At 36.0% G+C, this 20,943-nt stretch overlaps 1 protein-coding gene across 2 annotated transcripts in view; it reads left to right on the plus strand.

Moving 5' to 3' along the window:
- Nucleotides 1–20,943, plus strand: part of RALYL (RALY RNA binding protein like) — a 367,232-nt gene that overhangs the window by 316,744 nt on the left and 29,545 nt on the right. For both annotated transcript variants that reach the window (XM_041412786.1, XM_041412787.1), the window contains 2 exons: nucleotides 16,800–16,847; nucleotides 20,306–20,469. In XM_041412786.1, coding sequence (XP_041268720.1) covers nucleotides 16,800–16,847; nucleotides 20,306–20,469 — 212 coding nt within the window. The remainder of the gene's footprint in view (nucleotides 1–16,799; nucleotides 16,848–20,305; nucleotides 20,470–20,943) is intronic.

The following is a 20,943-nucleotide window of genomic DNA, read 5'->3' on the forward strand; positions in this document are numbered from 1 at the left end:
AATCCAGGAAAAAAAAAAAAAATACAATGTTAGTGCTTACATTATTTGCCACAAAATAGTAATTCCTATTTCTTATCATGATTTTAATAACCATGCTGGCAATTTTAGCTAATTTGCCTAGGAGGAAGCATTGTGTTTTGGCTTTGGGTTTGTTTCCATATGAGTAGATTGTTGGCCGCTATGTGAACGCACATTGTGTCCACATATTTATTGTATATGACTTTGTCTCTAAAACTGATTCCTCTTGGGAATTCTAATCTGCACAAATAGACTCAGCTTTTCTCCAGAACATTTCAGAAGTTTGCCTGTAATGTATTCGAATTCTTTTATGCAGGTTCGTAATAATGAAGATAGATAAAATCTCTCAAAATTATTCCCTGTGTGCTACTTTTGCCTTTTACTTCTGTATTTCCTCCACCCCCAAGGAGGGCATCAGAGGGTTAGACCACCATGTTATAAGGAGGGGCCCAAACCAACATCCACCTCGTTGGTACCACATAAAAGAGCCCTCCTCCTAGTCCCACAAAAACCAGAGAATTCTTTTTTACAGAAAATGAGCTCTTGTGACAGGATCTGTATCTGAAGTTTTAGCCCAGACAGCTGCAACCACCAGGCTTTTAAAATACAGTAATGTTTGCAGAAGAAATGCTGACTTAACCACTATTAAACAAACACATGGGTGCCCTTAATAGATCTTGCTGCCCGAGTTTGTCAAAACACCAATCTAAATTACTTCTGGCTGCCTCCAGATGGCTTGATCCTGCACACCAGCCTCCCATTCATCTATCTTCTGTAACAGAGATTTGTTTCCACATTCTCATTATGCTGCTTGCAGGACCTAATTAAGCTTTTTGATTTTGCTGTGCCTAAGCATATTACTTCTTGGTGCTTTTCCATTGCTAATTTTGGCAGGGGAAGGGAACATGAAGTGTGGCAACCTAAGACCTCAAGTCTGCCACAGGTTTTTGAGCTCTGTGTGTATGTGCAGGGCTGCAATCATCCCATGAGATCCTGCAACGGAAAATTGGTTGATAAAATGTTGCATTTTTCCCCACCCTCAGAAAGCAGCCAGAGAGAAGCAGACCCCAGCTCTTGCTGTTGTCCTTCGTGTCTCAAATGCAGGGAGAGAACACCTCCTGTACTCCCTTGGTAAAGACAATTCCATTTATCATTCTTTCTATGCAAAATGCATAGCAAAGAAGAAAAAGCCACTCTCCTTTACTCCATGTGCAAGGCAGGGGCGTAATCTGGCACTGAAGCCATAGTAACATCTTTAATGAAAGTCTCTAATGGTAACATTCAGGAGCAAAAATTTGTCAAGGATACAGTCTATTTCAGATAAAAGTGACTGAATGCAATATTGTGATTTTGGGCTAAAATACAAAATTGAATTTGATATTTGTGTTGTCTTCCTTTGCCCCTTAGCAATGAAGATAAAATCCTTAGGGAAGGCTGAAATATTTGTTAGTGCAGAATGCTGAGTGACAGCCTGTAAGGGCACAGGATAATCCTTTCCAAAAATGTTATTTCCACACTTTTTGGGGTTTGTGTTCATATTCAACATAAGCAAACTGAGAGGTGTCTGAACTTTCTTTCCTTTTCATGTTATATAGCATTCATGTTCATGTAGGTTTAGTATAAAAAAGAAGTCATGCAAATGCTCAGAGTGCCTGGAAGACATTAATATCAGAGGCAGGAGTTTTGGTAAATAACAACAGAAAATGCATCAAATTAGCTTAATGCAGAAAAGTTTGAAAGGTTTAGACTTAAAAAGACAAGGCAAGAGTCTTAATAAAAAAGATATGGATACTACAAAATGGACACTGCAAAAAGAACAGCTGAGTGCCATCTCATATTAAGTTCATCCTGCTTTGTGCAAAGGATGTACTATATTTTAAAAGCAATATATATTTAAAATACCGACATCTTTTAATTATCCATATCATCTCTCCATAGCTGGAAATTTTCTAACAGTAAAGATGCATAATTATCACCTCAACAAAACAGTTATCATTCTCTCTAGACAATTCGACTGGTTATCCATTTATTAAGCACCAACTATTTATTGGCAGCTGATTTATAATAGATATCTGCATTTAAGAGTTTAGTACCTGATAAATTTCACCTAATTTGTAACTGGTCATTGGTATGAGCCTTAAAATTAAAATCTCTTTTTGTAAGACACAGCCAATGTAGCATCTTTTAAGGCTTGTAAGAGTATTATATGGCGAATAGAGGCCATAATTATTTTGTGTGTTGCACAGTAAATTCTTTGAATTAATTATTTTTGGTTTCTAACTATAATTGTATGTTACTTCCATAATAACATGCAGTCAATATAACTTCAACACATGCAGAGGCAGAAAATTCCATCATAGCAACTAATAATTTTGAAAAACATGTAAAAATATTTCTCTTCTCTGACAGATATCATTTACTAATATGTCCCATATTGCTGAATTCAGAAGAGGCAGGGAGAGAGAGAGAGAGAGAGAAACAACTGATTTTTTTTCTCAGCCTCCTGAAAACAGATTCATTTACTGCCAGCTGCAGAGAATGGGCTTATTTCTGCATAAGCAAGCAGTAGTCCTTCAGTGAGATGGTCTTTGAAAATTACCATCTCTACCACTGAAAATGATTTTTTCAATATTTTTTGTGGGTTTTTTATTGATTGTTTCCTATAAGCAGTATAATTTTTGGTGAAAAGCCCAGAGGGAAACATAAATGAAAATTAATTCATTGTATATATTCATATAATGATGAATAGTTCTCTGTCATGGAAGAAAGAAGAGACAAGTAAAATTAACACTAGTTAATGCATTTTTTTACATTCTTAATGAAAACACTATACTACTAGAGTAGTAGCATAAACTACTACTTTCCTCACCAAAGTCCGCTTTCTAGAAAGGATATGACAGTAGAAAATACTGAAAAGCCATGCCTTTTCCAAACTATCTTAATCACAGTAACTGTCAAACATAGGTACTTAATTCTGCAAGAGACAGAATAATTTTGGTGTGCTCAGGTTCTTGTAAGAGCTTGGAAAGGCTTCTAAAATAGAAAAAGTAAATTTCATTAATTTTCTTCCAGAAGAATAGTTCTAAGATACATCAAATAACTCAAATTTGTCACTCACATTTCTCTCTTTTACTTAGTAGCATTTTCTTTCCTGCAAGGCCATTTTGCAGATCTACAGGAAATTCTTTCATCCCTTGGTTTGAGGGATCCCATTCTGCAGAACTGAGACAGTTTAAATAAAAGCCTTGTTCTTCCAGGGTCTGTTATGAAAATTCTCAGTCCACTTCCAAATTATGCAAGTTTTTTCAATTCACAGTCAGTTTTTGAGGGGGATTATTTTGTTGTTGATTTTTCAATGGCCAATAGGTTGCGAGGCACAAAATAAAATGCAGCCATGGAGCTGTAAAACTTCCTTTTCTCTTGTTCTTCATCCTGGTGATCTGGTAGCATGGCTGGAAGGAGCAAACAGTGTTCCTACCCAACTACTGAAGAGAGAGCTAAGAAAATTATTTTTCTTTGGCAGAGGGAAAAAAACAAAAAAGAGGAGATACTATTTTGCTCTGTTATTATGACCCCAATAAAACTACCAACCAGAACATAATCTTGTAATTCTCATTCATATTCAGGACAGGTACTCAGGAGCTGTTTTCATGAAAATCACGGGAGGATTGAACACACCTGAAAATGATTTAAACTCATTGTTTAGACCCAGGCAGTAATTTCTTGTGCTTAAAACCACTTGGGCTTTCTGACTTAGGTAGGCAGTAGTAGATTACTTCCTTTTGCAGAATGCCCTTTGAAACAACCAGCTCTTTGATTACGTGTGAGGTTTAACCTGGAGGGAAGAGGCACATCTCAGGGCTCTGCAAAGGCTCTTTACTAGAGGAAACTTTCAGGAGGGATTTGGGATTTGACACATATGGATACCTGTGGAAGACACTGAGAATCTATACCATTTAATTTCAGGTAGTAGTTCTGACATTCTTCTCTTCCAATCTTCCAAATCCCACAAGGATGAAGTTTTTCTATAACTGCTCACTTTCTATTATTTTAAGATTCTGAAATGGGCATGAATACAGCTATTTTATAAATTAATAATTTTTTTTTCTTAAAGCTCTCTCACAAGTGATTACAAAGCTACAGTAATAACAATGTTAGTCCATTGCTGTGACTGAATTTTTCAGTGGTTTTGTGACATTACTCAATGTTTAAAGATCCTAGATTATGTACTTTTCCTACTGATCTGCAATCTAAATCTAATTATTTTATGGTTTCCCTATTTGCCTGATTTTGTCATTGCACAGCACTTCTACTTTCACACACAGAGCAATATATATATTAAAAAAGACTAATGAATTTAGCAAAAAAAAGTTATTTTCCTAATTCATAATTCCTAAAATAACTTTCATTTGCAACAAATTCAAGAGATAATAATCTTAATAAATTATTTTTCCTCTCTCTGACCTTAATAATGTTAGTAGCAATGTTCTTCGTAATTGGAAAAGGCAAAAGCATGAGAGCATGCTTTTTTCTCTTCTGGTTATTCCATTACCCTTTCTCTTTTTTTTTTTTTTTTTTTTGCTGTCTACTATTTCTGTCTTCCAAGACTTCCCTTTCCACAGCAATTCTAGAAAAATAATACATTTCCATATAATTTATGTGTTGGTTTAATGATGAACAATTCCTTAGCACTGAATATTTGTGTTCTCACCACCTGTGTATCAGATAGGCAGGACATTGTCTACAGGAGAGAAAATTATTCGCAAGAGAATGTTTCTGAAGGAAGTTCAGGAGGCTGAAATATTCATGGCGTGTAGGACTGAAATCTGGGAACACAGTAGGAAAGTCAAGGGAAAAGGACAACTCAAAAGAAAAAAAAAGGGAGATACTGTCTAGGGAATGGAGGGAGGAGGAAGGACAATATTTGCTGGGCATGTACCTTCACGGTGGAACAAAACAATTTACATCTAGTTTGCTTTTTTTTTTTCCCAAACAGCTGTGATTGACCTACAACTTAGAAAAAATAGTGTTTGAAAAGGTTTATGATAGCAGTATTCCTATTTCCTCTCTCTGAGATATCAACACAGCATCTTGCTGCAGCAATCCATACAGGCTTCTGCAAGTATTCAGTATGAATAAGCTTACTGAGGCAGTCACACGCAGAAATATCATGAGACCTAGATCCCCACTCAAAAGACATCTGAAAATCGAGGCAGTTTTTCATCCTTCTTATTGATGTTGCATATGACTTTATTTTTTCTCACAAATTTCCAGATCATTACAAAGGAGTTTTATCTAAATGTCTTCCTCTTGGTAGATACCAAAAGATATAATTTTGAAGTTTTATATTTTGAGTTTCAAATTCCCTATAAAGCTGTACAAATTAGTCAGCCTGTGTATAACCCTTGCTCTTCTGCCTATGTTTCTCTAACTACTTTTTTACAATAATAACGATTTAAACTCTTAATATTACATTCTTAGCATGCTAGGCATTAAACAAATATTTGGGGGGGATCTGATGGCTGATCCCTCTGATTCAATGCTTGAAATCAGTTTGATCTTTTTCACCAGAAACTGAAATTTGAACTATCTAATCTAACATCTTACCTGCATTTGAGATACAAGAAAAAGATTTGCTTAAAAGAGTAAATGCCAGAAAGACAGCCAGTGCTGCTGTGTGAACTTTTACTTGACAGTCTCTGTCCCACCCTTTTGTTGTAATACAGCTGGCAGGTCCTTGATAAAGAGATTTCTTCTTTGGAGTTCAACCAGCTGTGATCATAGCAATCAGTCAGTGGACTTGCTTCAGAAGTTATTGCTCTACACCAGTCTGTGCATTCATTGGTTTTCTAAACAGTAAAGTCAGGAGCAAGACAGGAGGCAGTGCAGAAAGAGGCATATCAGAGAGAAACACTGCTTAAACAGAGCAAATTGGAAATTTCTGATGTTTCTCTCATGTTTGCTAAATATTTTTCAAAATATAAAGAGTTTCAGGCTAGGTGTTATTGTCATTAGTGTTGCTCTGATAATAGCTTTTTGTGTGATACCAAGGAACAACTACTCACACTTGCCTTACTGGGTCATTCAGCTGTGCATTTGCATACTGTGGTATAACCCTAATTGAAATAAAATCACAATATGTCCTGATATGAGGCGAGCTTTCAGCTAGTAAAATGAATTGGATCATAGATTGTTTTCTACAAATTTATCTTGGTCTGAGATTTGACTTTGTTTACAAACCGCTTTCCAAGTACCTTGGAATAATGATTTACACACCATAATTTGAAAAGAAGCACAACTATGTCAGGGGTATTAATGATCATATTCAATAGTCTCTGTTTGGCCCAAACTGGTGTTGATTTCAAAGGTCTTGATTTTGGCTGATTTGGTTTCAGTCTCTTTGGGGGAAATTTTTTGCTTAGTTTTAATTAGGAACTGTAGCTCAAAAGCACTATGTAACTATCCATTGAGTTCAGGGATTTTTTTTTATCTTAGGTTCAGGTCAGATCCTTAAAATTCTCACCATTCCTCAAACCAAAGTACAAATTTCTCTACATCAGCCATAAACACTCTAAGTGTATGCACAAGTTTAACAGGTCATAACAACTTCAATGCTGATGTGGCTTTAAAAAAAATGGGAATTAGGTCATATTCTGCCTTATCAATAGCAGGATAAGAGTTTTATTGCTAAGAGTTTATTCAAATTCTTTAATTTCTAGTCTTAGCTTTGGTTCTGAAATCATCTAAGGACTAGTTTTGCTCAATAAAATGAAATCCTTCACAACATATTAGAGCATAATTAAAACTCGGTTAATAAGTCTTAAATGTGAAGTGGAAATAACAGAGTGAATCTGTCATGCATGACCAGCCACAGTTGACATTGTTATGGTAGTGACTGTTGCCAATACCGAAGAATTTGTTTAATTTGAAAAGTATAAACTGTATTTCTGTAAATATAGAGGGTTTTTTTTCTTTTCAGTCGTCTCTAATCAAAAAAAAAAAAAAAAAAAAAAAAAAACCAAACAAAAAAAACCCCCCCAAAAAAAAACAAAAAAAAAAAAAAAAACAATCTGAGCTCTCCACACTTGAATCCCATAGCCTTTATTCTAAAGAAGGATGGAAAGTTGAATCAGCTGTCACCCTGTAGCCAGCTACTTTTATCCAATATTTTGATAGCCACACAGACACCAGAAAGTAGGTGTAAGTCACAACAGTTATAAATTTTTGTAGGATGACAGAAAGGTTTGGGTTAGAAGGGACCTTAAATATCATCTGTTTACAACTAGTGCCACCCAGTAGACCGGGCTGCTCAATGCCAAATCCAATCTGGCCTTGAACACTTGCAGAGATTAATCATCCACAGCTTCTGTGGGCAACCAGTCCCAGTGTCTCACCATCCTCAGAGAAAATTTCTTCCTAATATCTAATTTGAATCTGCCCTCTTTCAGTTTAAAGCCATTCCCTCTTGTCCTATCATGTAGTGGCACGCCTTTGTCAAAAGTCCCTCGCCTATCCTTCTTGTAGGCACCTTTCGGTACTAGAAGGCTGATACAAGGCTTCCCCAGAGACTTTTCTTCTCCAGGTGCAGTAGCCCCCAACTCTCATCCTGAAAAAGATGCTCCAGCCCTGAGATCATCTTCATGGCTCTCCTCTAGACTTGCTCCAACAGGTCCACATCCTTCTTATGCTGGGAACACCAGAGCTGGATGCAGTGCTCCACATGGAGTCTCATGAGAGCAGAACAGAGGGGGAGAATCGCCTCCCTCACCTGATGGTCGTGTTCCTTCTGATGAAGCTCAGAATATGACTGGCTCTGTGGGCTCTGAGTACACACTGCTGACTCATACAGAGTTTCTTTTCAACCAACACTCTAGATGTCTTTTGTCAGAAGCAGTTATTTGCCAAAAGTACCTACTGGAAATGGCCTTTTTTTCTTGCCATCTAAATCAAGGGACACAAATAAAGAGAGTTTTTCAGGCAAGAAACAAGAAAGTCAAAATGAAAAACTACCTACTTTCAGACTGCATTTTTCACATGAACTGTTTGTTCTGAACTATTTGAAAGTAGCTAACGCCTTCACAGAAATCAAGATCAATATACAAAGAAGGAAAACTGAAGCATTTCTCAAATAATCTAATTCATACTGCAGATCTATCCTTTCTTGGCGTAAAAAATGGATATGGGATGGAACTGGAAGCTACATCTTCTGAAACAGTGAAGTTATTGGAACAAAACTGGAGCTCGTTATAGTGGCTTATATAGCAGTATTGTGCCAAAGTATTTTCCTTCCTTTAGCAGAGATGGAGGACCCTGAGAGGTATTGATTAACGGTTTGTCTCCTTGCAAAATAAATTTTTTCACTTGTATACACATACACAAATTAATCATGGTTATACTTTAAATTTGGAATCAAGTATGATTTGGTTTCAAGCTGACCTTGTCTAGGTGTCAGTAGTTAGGGGTATTTCATATTCAGGATGACTCTTTATAGGCTATAAAACTAAAACTGTCTTACTGGGTAGAGCATTCACAGAAACGTAGAATTCCAGCCATGTAATTTTATAAAGATGAGTAATAGTAATGTGGTTTTGCTGGGAGGAGGCAAAAATTATGCAAGGGGAGTTCAACAAGAAGGTAACATATTGGCAAGGAGGAGTCAGAGAAAGGGACACCTTAACAGTGTTCATTACTTCACAGAATCTTACCGTTTGGGAAGAGATACTGGCAGCAATTCTCAGAACTAAATTGTTTTGGTAGCTTAATTCCACAGACTATACAAAATTAAATGTAGTCTAGGGTGTGCTTGTATTGTTAAATTCTAATGTACACTTCCCACAGTGGGAAACCACTTGAAAATAAACTTTCTTTAAATGTTTGCTAGAACATGGTGCATAAAAGTGCAAGCAGAGCCCTCATCTGTCGGGGACTGTGATCACATAATCCAGGGAAAAATGCTACAGAAAATGCCAATAATGGAAGCATAAAGTTGCACAAGGCCTATTTTGTGCAAATCATAGAATCACAGAATGCTTTGTCTTGGTAGGGACCTTAAAGATTGTCTAGTTCCACTCTCCCCTGCCACAAACAGGGGCAACTTCCACTAGACCAGGTTGTTCAAGTATTAGTATTCTGTTCTTAATGGACAATAACAATCAGCCAATGAAATTTACCCACCTGCTGCAAGCAAGTTGTCAAAATTTCCAGCTGTGCAACTGCTCCTTGTAGCTTGAAACAGCAATATGAAGGAGTCTCCAGAAGTACTGTAGCATTCAGCAAGTGCAAAGGAGAAATGGAGGGAAATCACATCAAATACGTACTGAATTCCCCAGATTTGCTGTGAGTTGGCTCTTTTCTTTTTTTTTTCTTCTTAAGATATAGCAGCCAGAGTGAAACAATCAATTCTGCTACCAAAATATTTGACAGAGTCTACAACATGTGATTTTAAAAATGTGACTTTTGTATTTTAAAAGAACTTTGACATGGGAAAATCAGGTAAAACCTGAAGCCAAAAATGTAACCTGATTAAACTCCACATAGAATATGAGCCTCAAAAATTATCAATGAGGGAGAGAGAAAATTATTAATACCCCATATTGTTAGATGCCCTTAGAATCTAGAGGTAACCATAAAGAAATATGCCGGGCAGAATAAAACAGGAGAGTATCCAGACTGCAGTCTTCCATGCTATGGAAGGTAGGAGCACAAGTGAATGAGGAAACCTGAGAAAGATCCCATCCTAACCAAAAAAGACATTACTCAAAGAAGAAAAGCACAGAACCTCAGTTCTTGAATTGGATGAGACATTAAAAAAGTAGGTTAAAAAAAAAAAACAAGTATGAGGCTTCTCTAAGGGGAAAAAGGTCTCTTAGTGTCAAACACTGCTTCTTGTAAATTAGAAAAGGTATATAGAAAATTTTCAGCTAGATGATTCATACTTGCCTCATACCTGCATGACAAGAAATCAACAGCTTTTCCATATGTCTGTGTAGCACTTATAGGGAAACTGCAATATCAGTGTCATGACAAGCCACCAGACCCTTTTGCCACATATTACACTCAGGTGAGTCATCTGGGACAAAAATCCTTTCACTTATGAGAATGATTATAATGAAAAAATCCAGACATATATTTAAGACAAAAAAAAATATTATCCCTTGATTTCAACAGCTTTATTCTGGATTTACATTGAGGTAATTTGGGGTGGTGACACTTGAATATCTTTCTGTAAATCAAAAGGTCTTTCCATCAATATTCTAGGAATTCCTTTGGTTTGTGACTCTTTGCTCCCTTACACAAAAAAAATCTTATTTTCTTCACAGTGTATGCAGAAAGTGAATGAATACAAGGTTTTCCAAAGCACTGAAGTATTAGGAATATTTGCCAGAAATCAAGGAAAGTGTAGTCTATTGGAAAAATCAAGCGAGACTCCATTTTCTTCATGCATGAAAAGCCAATTCTTTATTCACACCACTTGTATTATACTGTTTTTACAGACCTTGTGTGCAACTTTAATTGGTTAATAGCTTTCTTGCCAATTACTATATTGGTTAGTAAAAGGTATTTTACTTGTCCATCAAATCTCTCTATTCTTAAATTGTTTGCATGTTTTCTTCACTGATTCTCATGGCATAGATTTAATGTTTATTCAGGTACTAGTTGTTTTTCACGCAGGAATAGATTGTTATGTTAACAAATTATTCATACCAGGATTGTTTTCAAACGGGAACCTGCAAAGTGCTAGCTGCGCTTGGAAGAAATTACAGGCCAACCACCTATCTAACAAAGCAGGCCTGATTTTAGGAGACCTTTCTTTTGCAATTTTTCTACCTAAGTGTTACAGTAGTAAACCTAGCACTGGTCTAGAGGACGCGCAGGTGGTTGTGGGATGCACAACTGTCCTTTCCACTCATCTCTGACCAGACTGGAACGGAATCCAGTTCTGTGCTTGGTTATAGAAGAATCTCCTTATCAGATGCACTTGCCATGGAAATTATTACACAGTGGATCAGGAGCAAAAGAATGCTTTTGCAGATTCCCAGAATCTGGTATCTTCATTTGTATTGTGACTGCACTTGCAAAGCATCCTCTTGGAAAAACAGTCACCATGACTTGACTTCACAAGCTGTTCTCAGGACACTGAAAGTTCTGTCTCCTTCACAAGTCCATTTTGCTGCTTTAAATCTTGACTTGCTCAGTCCAAAATAACAAAATTACCTAGTAATTTAATCAGTAAACTTAGTGTAAATAAGAACAGAAATTTAACTCAAACATTTTGAAAAATTGAAAGAAAAGGAAGTGGTTTATTCTTTTAAATTAACTCTGACATTGTCACATTCCATTTGATTAATTTTTTGTGAACTGTGTTTTTGTGTTTCATTCAGTGCTTCTAAGACAGCTTGTCTGAAAAGTACATGGAGTTTCAGATTTCTGTTTTTGTAATCTTAAATAGTTATTCTTTCAATTCCAGTGCTACCATTAGGATTTTAATTTAAACTGCTGCTCACTGAAATGCTGTGGAAACACTAAACCCATCACTTAATCCTACACCAGTCAACATAAGTCTACTGTAGTTGTCAAACCAAGTCAAATGACACACCTTCAATGTACACAATATTATTAGCAAATTGGATAATCAATCACATGTGTATGGTTTGACAATGATGCTTTGAACACACTGAATTTGAAACAGATTTTTAAGAGGCAGGACCCATCTCCCTTGTACTAAGGAAGAAAAAATAGTAAGTAAAATAGGGACACTACGAACTCTCCAGTCAGACTATACAATTAAAGGACACCAGGGAAATGATTGGGCCAAATATTTTTCTTTGCCTTACTATGAAGTGTTCCCACAGAAAACATAAATAACAGGTCATTACCTCAGATAAAAAAAATATAGTTCTGTAACAGGAGGAGAAAGGTTGGGGAGATATTTAGTAGATTTACACAGCTATCTTCACATTAAAAAGCTACTGTTTTGTTTCTAAACAGGATCAGGATAACATTAAGCATAAGCTGTGCCTGCAGCCACAGTAAGTAGCTTTAGTTAGGAGGAATTCTAATACTTAGCTGTACAGAAAACTGTTGGGGGTTAGTTTTGCCAGCATCACTATTGTCTGTCTTGCTTCCATAAACAGCTCTGAAACCAGCTGATCCCCAGAGTCTGAATATTGATCTCAATGTCTTTGTTCTTTGCTTCACAAGCTTTGCCTAATCCTCTACAGGAAAATGTCTTTGTGTTTTAATTACCTGAATGTGTATATGAAGCTTTGAATATTTGCCGAAGATTTGTCTAAAATTCATGTTGCACAATAAGTACAACAGTTTTCCCAAAATGCATTTCACTGGGATGAGAGTTCTTGGAAGAGAGGGTGAGAGCAGAAAAGGAACACATCTAGAGACAGAAAAAATACAGCCTAATCGTATTACAAATAAATTCTGCCTAGTGCCTGCAGAAAGATACTTCAATGGACAATGGTGTACTGTAAGTCATCTTTTTTATGTATACATGTCCTCCTTGGACAAAATGCATCTCTTCAGATTAGAACTGCAAAAAATTTTTCAGTTTTGCAGAAAAAAATATCCCCTTAAAGTATTATTTTCCATGCTGCACTTTTTGAAACTTAATTCCTTATCCTTTCCCCACTCAGGAAAAATTACATCTTGGTCTTATTAATTGAACAAATGTGCAGAATTAGGGAAAAAACCAAAAAAACTTTTATTAACTTATGGTTACAAAATTACTATGCAATTTAATCATTAATTGAAATATACAAATAGTAGGTGTTGTCCAATTGTTTGGCATTTTGGGACAAGTGATTGGGGATTTTGGTGTTAAACTGTCTTTTTAACTATACCTATTTGCCCTCATATCTTCTTTATGGAAATGAATGTAAAATACTTCTCCACAATTATTTTTCCTCTTCCAGCCCCCACTTTTTTCCTAGTTGAAAGAATCACTGAAATAATTTGACTTTTGATGGTAAGTCTGTCAAAAAAGCAGGGTCTGGAGAATGTTGACTTTCTCTGCAGAATATACAGCTTGAACTGCAAAACAGCTTCCTCACCCTTACCTAAAATAGAATTTTCTTTAAAGTAAAGGTGGAACTCAGCCCATCAATTTGATTCATGTCTGAGAGTGTAGGTAACCATCCACTGAAGAGTGGACTGAAATCTGCACCTTTTTTTTAACAGCTTATGAAAGTAACTTCCATCTGATTGATTTTCTAACAGGGAAAGTTTCCATCTCTCGATGCTTCTTCTCTAAATCATCTAGTTACCCCCAATGACTTCCTTTTTAACATCATATAAGTTTAGACTGATTCTCTTTTGCTCTGAACAAGAGCAATTTCTAACACTCTTTTCCCATGACACAAGAAATGATTTCACAAATGACTGGAATACTAGTTTCAACTATTAGGTTGATATGTGCTTCCCAAAAAGTGTTTGATTGAACAAATATTGCTTTTATATTTAATATGTTTATTCAGGCCTCACAACAGAGAAAAAACTGACAGTATAAATGGCAATAGCACTGTCAATTAAATTAAGATACATTATGCCTGGTTTGTCAACATTTATGATTTAAATGTCTTTGGACCTGTGGAAAGAAAAAGCAATATTAGCTAAGCCTGATTTAAATAGGAGAAAAGTCTTGTTGACAAGAAAATAACAAAAACTATTTCTGCTCTGTTCTGCATTACCTCTGCTAAAGTTAGAATAACCCCACAGAAGTCAGTTATACCACTGATGTTTGGAGCTAAGTTAAAATGGGATGTGATCATTAGTTTATAAACATCTTTTGAGGGCATAGCATAGAGAATGGAAAAAAGATTGTACTTTTGTAGTAATATGAGTTCAACAACAGGTATATAAAGACATAATAACATCCATAGGTTTGTTTCAAAGATGCAGAAGCATAATACTCTATTTGCCTACTTGGCACATGTGCAACTGCTGATATGCACAGCAACTTTGAATACACAGAGAATCATAGCTCTGAAAATATGGTCGTGGGGGAGACATTTATTCTTCAGGCACACACAGTTTTAAAGATATGCATAGTGCTTAGTGAAACCAAAAAAGACAGCTTGTACAAGATTGTCTTGGTGATACTAAATTAGGAAAAGGAACCATGACTTTTGCTGAGTAGAAGCACATTTTATTGATGAGTTTTCTTTGCCTCATTGTGAGACACATGTAAAGCAGTGTCTTTTACTGTCTACTGCATTAATATCAGCATCATGCACACAGTTCTATTGTTAATATTGTTGAGATGGCACATGTTTGTGGGTAAGCAATCTGCCTGCTTACAGTGCCATTAGGAAACTGCTGACTCCACCAGTTCACAGGCTTGTTTAAACCTTTCTCTGCTTCTGACCTGCTGAGTATTTGTTATTCAACACTGTATGAGTGATTACCTGTGGCCTCCATTACACAGGCTGTTGGGTTGCTAAGGAATAACTCTCAAGAGGTTAAGAGCCTTGCAGTCACCTTGATCTCAGTGCCAGTGATTATCTGTGCTAATTTTCTGCTTGTTGTTGTACTGCAGCACTGACCATGTCTGTACCTTGACATGCCAAAGTAGGAACAATTATGGCTGTAGATGGAGAGATGTACTGGTTGCTTTCACACTATAATCTCTTCAACATGTTATTACATATGAAACATCATCATTCAATATAAAATTTTTATACCCATTGAGGGGCCAGCAGTCCTTATTCTGTTCTGTAGTAACAGACAGAGCTGAGTTACTACAGAAAAATATAGTCATCCTTCATCCTTACTCTAGCTGGTGCCAGTAAATTATCCTTCACCAGCTTCACGGTCTTCAACTTGTAAAAGTGAATTTGTTTGGTCTTTATGCAAATTAAATAAATGTCAACTCCAGGCAAAAGGTTTCATGTGACAGGGCTTTTAAATTTAATATTATTTCTTCAAATTATCTGTTATCATCTACTTAAAAACACACATTGAATATTAAGTATGTGCTTACTGAAGCTATTAATCTTTCAGCTAAATAAAACCACTAGGAAGCTATGAATAACTAAATAAAATAATAGCTTTATACCTGCTTCTTCTTAGTTCCATACAGACTGAAGTGAAAGACAAAATAAGAGCTGTCATATAGTTCAGAAAAAAAAATTGCTAGTTTTACATTAAGATACCGTGATGCATCTTAAGGTACAGACACATGATCACTATACACAGTCTACTATTATTTAATGATATTTTAGATCCTCTGGCACACACAGCTTTCCTGCTGCTGGGTTCTAGTCTCTCAGGCTTGTTCAATTCAGTGTTTCACATGAAATGTATCTTAGGATTTCTTTTCTCAAATAAATTAAAGAAAGGACCACAGTTGCCTGCAGCTCTCATGATTTTCTACTGCAATATTGTGCAGACAGATAGTACAACTTATTCTATTATTAGCAATTGGGCACTTGCATGTGAAAGAAGTGTGGCAGAGAGAGAAATTGTGCCCTAACCTGCTCTGGTAGAATTCTTGACACATTCTTCAAAGTATGCACTAAAAACCCCACTTGGCTCAATGTTCAAGAGCAGAAATTATCCACAAGCCCATTCCCTGTGAAAAGCTTCTTTGATGTGTAGTTGATCTTTAAGGTCCTTTCCAATCAAAATCACACTATCATTCTATAGTGTCTCTTTATTTTCAGGGAAAGTTTTCTTCTGTGTTTTGTACTTATTACCTCTGTCTTTTCTATCTTTTTCCTTTCTCACTTAAAGCTTCTCCTTCTTTTGTGATACTTTCTTCATGTTTCTTACCTTTACTATTCATCATTGTCCTTCTCAAAAGAGTAAAAGAGCATGTTACTAGGCAGAGTATAAATGTGACTTCCATGTGCAGAGCCATTATTGGCGCATTGGTTTGTTGGTTTGAGGCTTTTTTCTTTTTTCTTTTTTTTTTGTTTTTTGGTGGGGGGTGTATGGGATAGATAAGGCTTCTTTGCTATTTCTTCACCACAAAAGTAGAAAGTTGCAAATGGAATGCAAAACCAGGAATCTGGGATTGACTTTGCTATTGACAGCTCAAAAGTAATTTTCTCATGGATGTCTGTAATTTCACATTTGTTTGTTTCCCTTGATGGTGCCTGTTTTTTCTCAGATTGGTATGTATATACCTTCCTGAACCTGAGAGGAAATGCATCCCTGTAACACTTATTCAGCATTTATTTTTTTAACTTTTTACTTTTTCTCTTTTTTGATGAAAACAATTTGGTGGACTCAAGGACCAGGAAGAAGTCCAATCCTTTTCATGTTTCTCTAAATCGAAGTAACTGTCTTAGCTCACCTTCTCACTCATTTCCCACTCTTTCATGTATTTAACTGTCTTCCGACTCTACTGATGATGCTATGTTAGACCAGAAAAGAAGAGGGTGTTAGTTTTGGAATGCTAACTTCATTTGATCACTCAGAGAATTACACTATAATGATCCTCTAATTACACAGTGAGGAGCTGTCTCACTGTGTTAAATCCCATCTGTGTGTGCTGTCCACTGTTTACACAGTTCTGTGTGCCCCAGACTTCACATTTCCAAATATACATGATAGCTGACAACAGCATTGACAAACATAATGTACATTGTACACAGTATTTGTACTGTGTACAATGTACATTATGTTTGTCAATGTAGAAAAGAAGTGGAAGGACTTTGAAGAAGGGATAGAAATTTGAGAGTAAACCAATATTACCACAGAAGTTTTAATCAGTGTGTATTTTCCTATGAGGCAGTTCATTCTTGTTTTTCTGTGTTTTTCCACAGTGGTTATGTCTTTGATTATGATTACTACAGAGATGATTTCTACAATCGGTATGTGTGCCTATATTTTTGTACATCCTACATAATTTTTCATGTTTGTTCATAATATAATCCCATTGTTTGGTTAAACAGGCCAATTCAGATTTTATCAATTATTCATTGCATTATTTCTATCGTGTATCAGAAGAATATTTTTAATATCAGGCAGAGAAGATCACCACCACCAAATACATGCTTACTAAACAGGTCCTTAGATCTTATCCTTCTCTAAGAGCTTTTGTGGTATTTGCTGTGCTGAACACTTTAATGGTCGTTAAGTAGAGTTCTTCCAGGCTTACTTTCACTGGGATGTATAGTGGCTGCAAAATTCTTCAGTATGATGTTCCTGGCTTTGTATTTTCAACCATGTGTACTAAAAGATACAATGTCTCCTCAAGAATATTCCAAGAACGTTTGGAAGTCCAGAAGAACTTTGAGAGAAGCAAAAGCACAATCTGAACAGTGTGTTCCTGTAGGACAAAAAGAATTTGGATGCCTGAGCAATTGGAGATTCTGGCTTGAGTAGTTGCACACAGCCCAGCTCAGCACTGTGAAAATGTATTTATTCAGATGTAGCAGAATCCCCACAACACAGGAGTAGTAAGAATGATCACAGATAACCCACTTGTTATCCAGCAGTGCAGTGTCTTTGCATTACAGCACCTTGGTTTGGCACAGGACAAGTGAGCCAGAGAGGAACAAAGCATTGCTCCACTAGCCTCGTCTAATCTGAACAGGTTTCTTCTGAATATATTTCACAGGTTTTTTCACAGGTTTCTAATCTGAACACATTTCTTCTGTGTAAAGCAATGGACAGTAACAGGGGACAAAGACACCCAGAAGTTAAGCTAGCATGTGCTGTATACCTTTCTGCTTAGGAACATAGTAGGAAAAATGTAGAAACAATATTTTCATATTTGTTTTCTCCTGATATGGGTTGAATTTGAGCCAATAGTTTTAGTTTTGCATATAAATGACCATGCCCCCTTTGGACAATGCTAGAAATAGTGAGATATATCATAGCCTATGAACATATGAAGTAAAAGCCATCAAAGCAGTTTAATCCTGTTCAGTCCAGCCTTTGCAGTAGGAGTAGCACATGTCCTGTAAAAAGTTAATTTCCATAGGCTTTTATTTATTTTTTCCAAGGTTACAGCTCTGAATTTCATCTGTGGAATTGCATGTTTTTAAACAGAATAGTGTTTCTCATCTATGCCACATGAATATTAAAGGTATATATCTAATTTTTTCCTCAATTCCGTATTTTATGAGTAGCAGAAATTATAAACTGTAATGGTTAATTTTCATTAAAAAAAAAAAAAGCAAAAATTAAAAAAAAACATATTGGACATTAAGCGTTGTTTCTTGGTGTCTCTCTTGATAATTGTATTGTTATGTAAAACCACTGACAGTGAAATGTATCCATAAGTCTATTCAATAGTATTTTTTTTTTTTTTTAATTTAGAAGTCTTTTAGAATTAAGACAGCAGAACTTCTGTGGTAGAAAACCTGCATATGAGGTCAAAAAAGGGTGTCTGGAATGGTTAGTTCTTTAAAATAAAATCTATATGAAGATAGATTGGCAAGATTAGAACTGTAAATTTAGAAAAGTGACTGAAAGAAAAGGCATAGTTGTATGCACACTAGTGATTATTGGGACAAAAAATTGCTTTGAGCATTTCTCTTTATCATTTCTCATATTACAGGCACAAGAAAAACAGGCATGGTGCTTCAAAACTATAAATGGAAGCATTGTTTTTTAAAAGAAAGCAGATTACTGGAATATACAGAACAGGACAAAAAAAAAAAAAAACAAGGCCAAAAAGTTTGCAAAATTTTGCAAACAAAAGTAGGAATAGATTAATAACAGTCATTTAGATAAATGTTCTTTCATATATTTCGAGAAAAAAAAGCATAGTTTCACCTTTTCCTATATTATCTAAACACAAACAATTGAAAGCTAAAAAAATATTACATTCAGACTAATAATCATATTGTGAACTTTTGCATGACAGCTCATAGCATTCAGAAATATTTTTTCCAGTAATATCAAAAAGAAGTTTATGACCAACCTGCAGATCATTTAATATGATAAATGATGACTGGCAATAAACACTAATATTTGTATTAAAAGTAGAAAAAATGTTTTAGTGTCCATCTTCACATACAATTCTTTAGTTATGCTAACAATGGTTAGAAGCTGCTCATTTGTGGGAATATTTGAGGCCATGGATTTCAGTCATTGAGTGTAACAGGATCTCTGTGTCACATTTTGTAGGCAGCTATGGAAAAGGAGGGAGATGGTCACACTGTCTGTAGGATTACAGTACAGACAGAAGTGTGGTTTGATTTAAGTACTAGGTATGTACTTACCAAAAAATGGGTTAGAAGATTTAAATTCAACTCTGTGTTATGTTCATCATACTGTTAGGTGCTGTGGTGAGTGAATTACTGTTTCTTGTGTATGTTTTCAAATGTGTATCTATCTGCCCAGCTGGGTGGCAGTATTCACAACTGCGAAAATTAAGCATGCGGTTATAAATTTCCATAATTACTAGTTGCAAGTAAATTTGAGAACATTTTATGAGGATGTTGCCTATCCATCTGCTTCAGACTCTGAACTGTAAATCTTTGTTTTTGGAACTTTCTTGTCCTGACCTATCATATCCAGAACCCATATAATTTGTGTTCTAAATATATCTGTGGCTTATTAGCTTTTTTACTGCCTTTATTTCTCTGTACACAGGTTAGTTATCTGTTATTGATAACTGTATCTTTAGGATTAGGCTATTCTGTTTGGGAACAAAAGTTCATTTTTGTCATAGAGTACCTTTGGTAAAAAGTCTGAATATCTGCCTGCTACAGTGGTTTTGGTCTGAACATTATTTTTTTCTTAATTAAGCATGCTTAATTTAAAAAAGTGATATTTTAGTATTTCTACACCAATTCATTCTGCAATACAAAGAACATATGCAAAGACTCTTGTTATTTCAGAAACTGCAGGATATTGCTTTATGGTGATGGCTGTCTTCAGGAAAGTTCTTTTGTACTTTCTTTTACATCTTTAAGAACAGCAGATAGAAAACTAGAATTTAAGCCATGCATGTAATAAAGGAGCTGAAATGTCACAACAAAATGTACTGCTATTTGCTGTGAACAATGAAATTATGTGGACCTATGGAAAGCAAGTTATGGATTTTCCATACGGCAAATAGCAGAGTCCTGTAATACATCCTTCATTTGAATTACACACAAAAAATCTGATCTGGTCTGTGCACCAGTGTGTGACTGAAATCTGAATAAGGCACTTAATGTGCATAGGTCCTTGAAATTTAATTTGACTTGATATAAAGTGATTACAGTTTCAAAGGGTAATTTTCTCAGATAACATGCAAATTTAGTTGACAGAGCTCCCATGACATGAAATCACAGAAGGTTTTATGGAGTCCAGCTGACTTAATCTTTTCTAGGTTGTTTGATTACCATGGCCGTGTCCCCCCACCGCCCCGTGCAGTGATTCCACTCAAACGTCCTCGTGTGGCTGTGACAACAACTCGTAGAGGCAAAGGGGTTTTCTCCATGAAGGGAGCATCACGGTCCACTTCAAGTGGGACTTCTTCCTCAGGATCCAAATGTGAGTTGCTCATGTCAGTTGACTATTATTGAAACAATGACTCTAGCAATTCCTGTAAACAGATAGTTTCCACTACATAGACAGATCTATTGCAGTCATTTCCTCGCCTAAATCTCTAGCTTGAAAAACTGGTTTGATTAGCAAAGCTTCCAGCCCCTCCTGCAAGTCAAGGAGCACATTGATGACATTTAAGGAAATTCTTTCAACATTTGACCTGCTCCCTCGGCCTCAGAAAAAGGCTTTTTAAAAATCTCCTCTCAACCTGACTGCTCATTCACCGTGAGATCTCATGAAATGCTGTTGATAAAAAAAAATATAATAATCTTGTTACACACAGACAGAGGCACATTGATTTCTGTGGAGACCTGAGGTTATATGCAAGCTGGTGGGGGTGGACTTGGTGGGGGGCAGGGGAGGTTGGGTTATGTGTATTCTTTTTTACCAGATTTCTTTGAGTGTAGAAAGAGGCAAAGA

The sequence above is a fragment of the Onychostruthus taczanowskii genome, unplaced genomic scaffold (genome assembly GCF_017590055.1).
Source record: "Onychostruthus taczanowskii isolate IOZ18803 unplaced genomic scaffold, ASM1759005v1 scaffold4, whole genome shotgun sequence".
Classification (NCBI taxonomy): Eukaryota; Metazoa; Chordata; class Aves; order Passeriformes; family Passeridae; genus Onychostruthus; species Onychostruthus taczanowskii.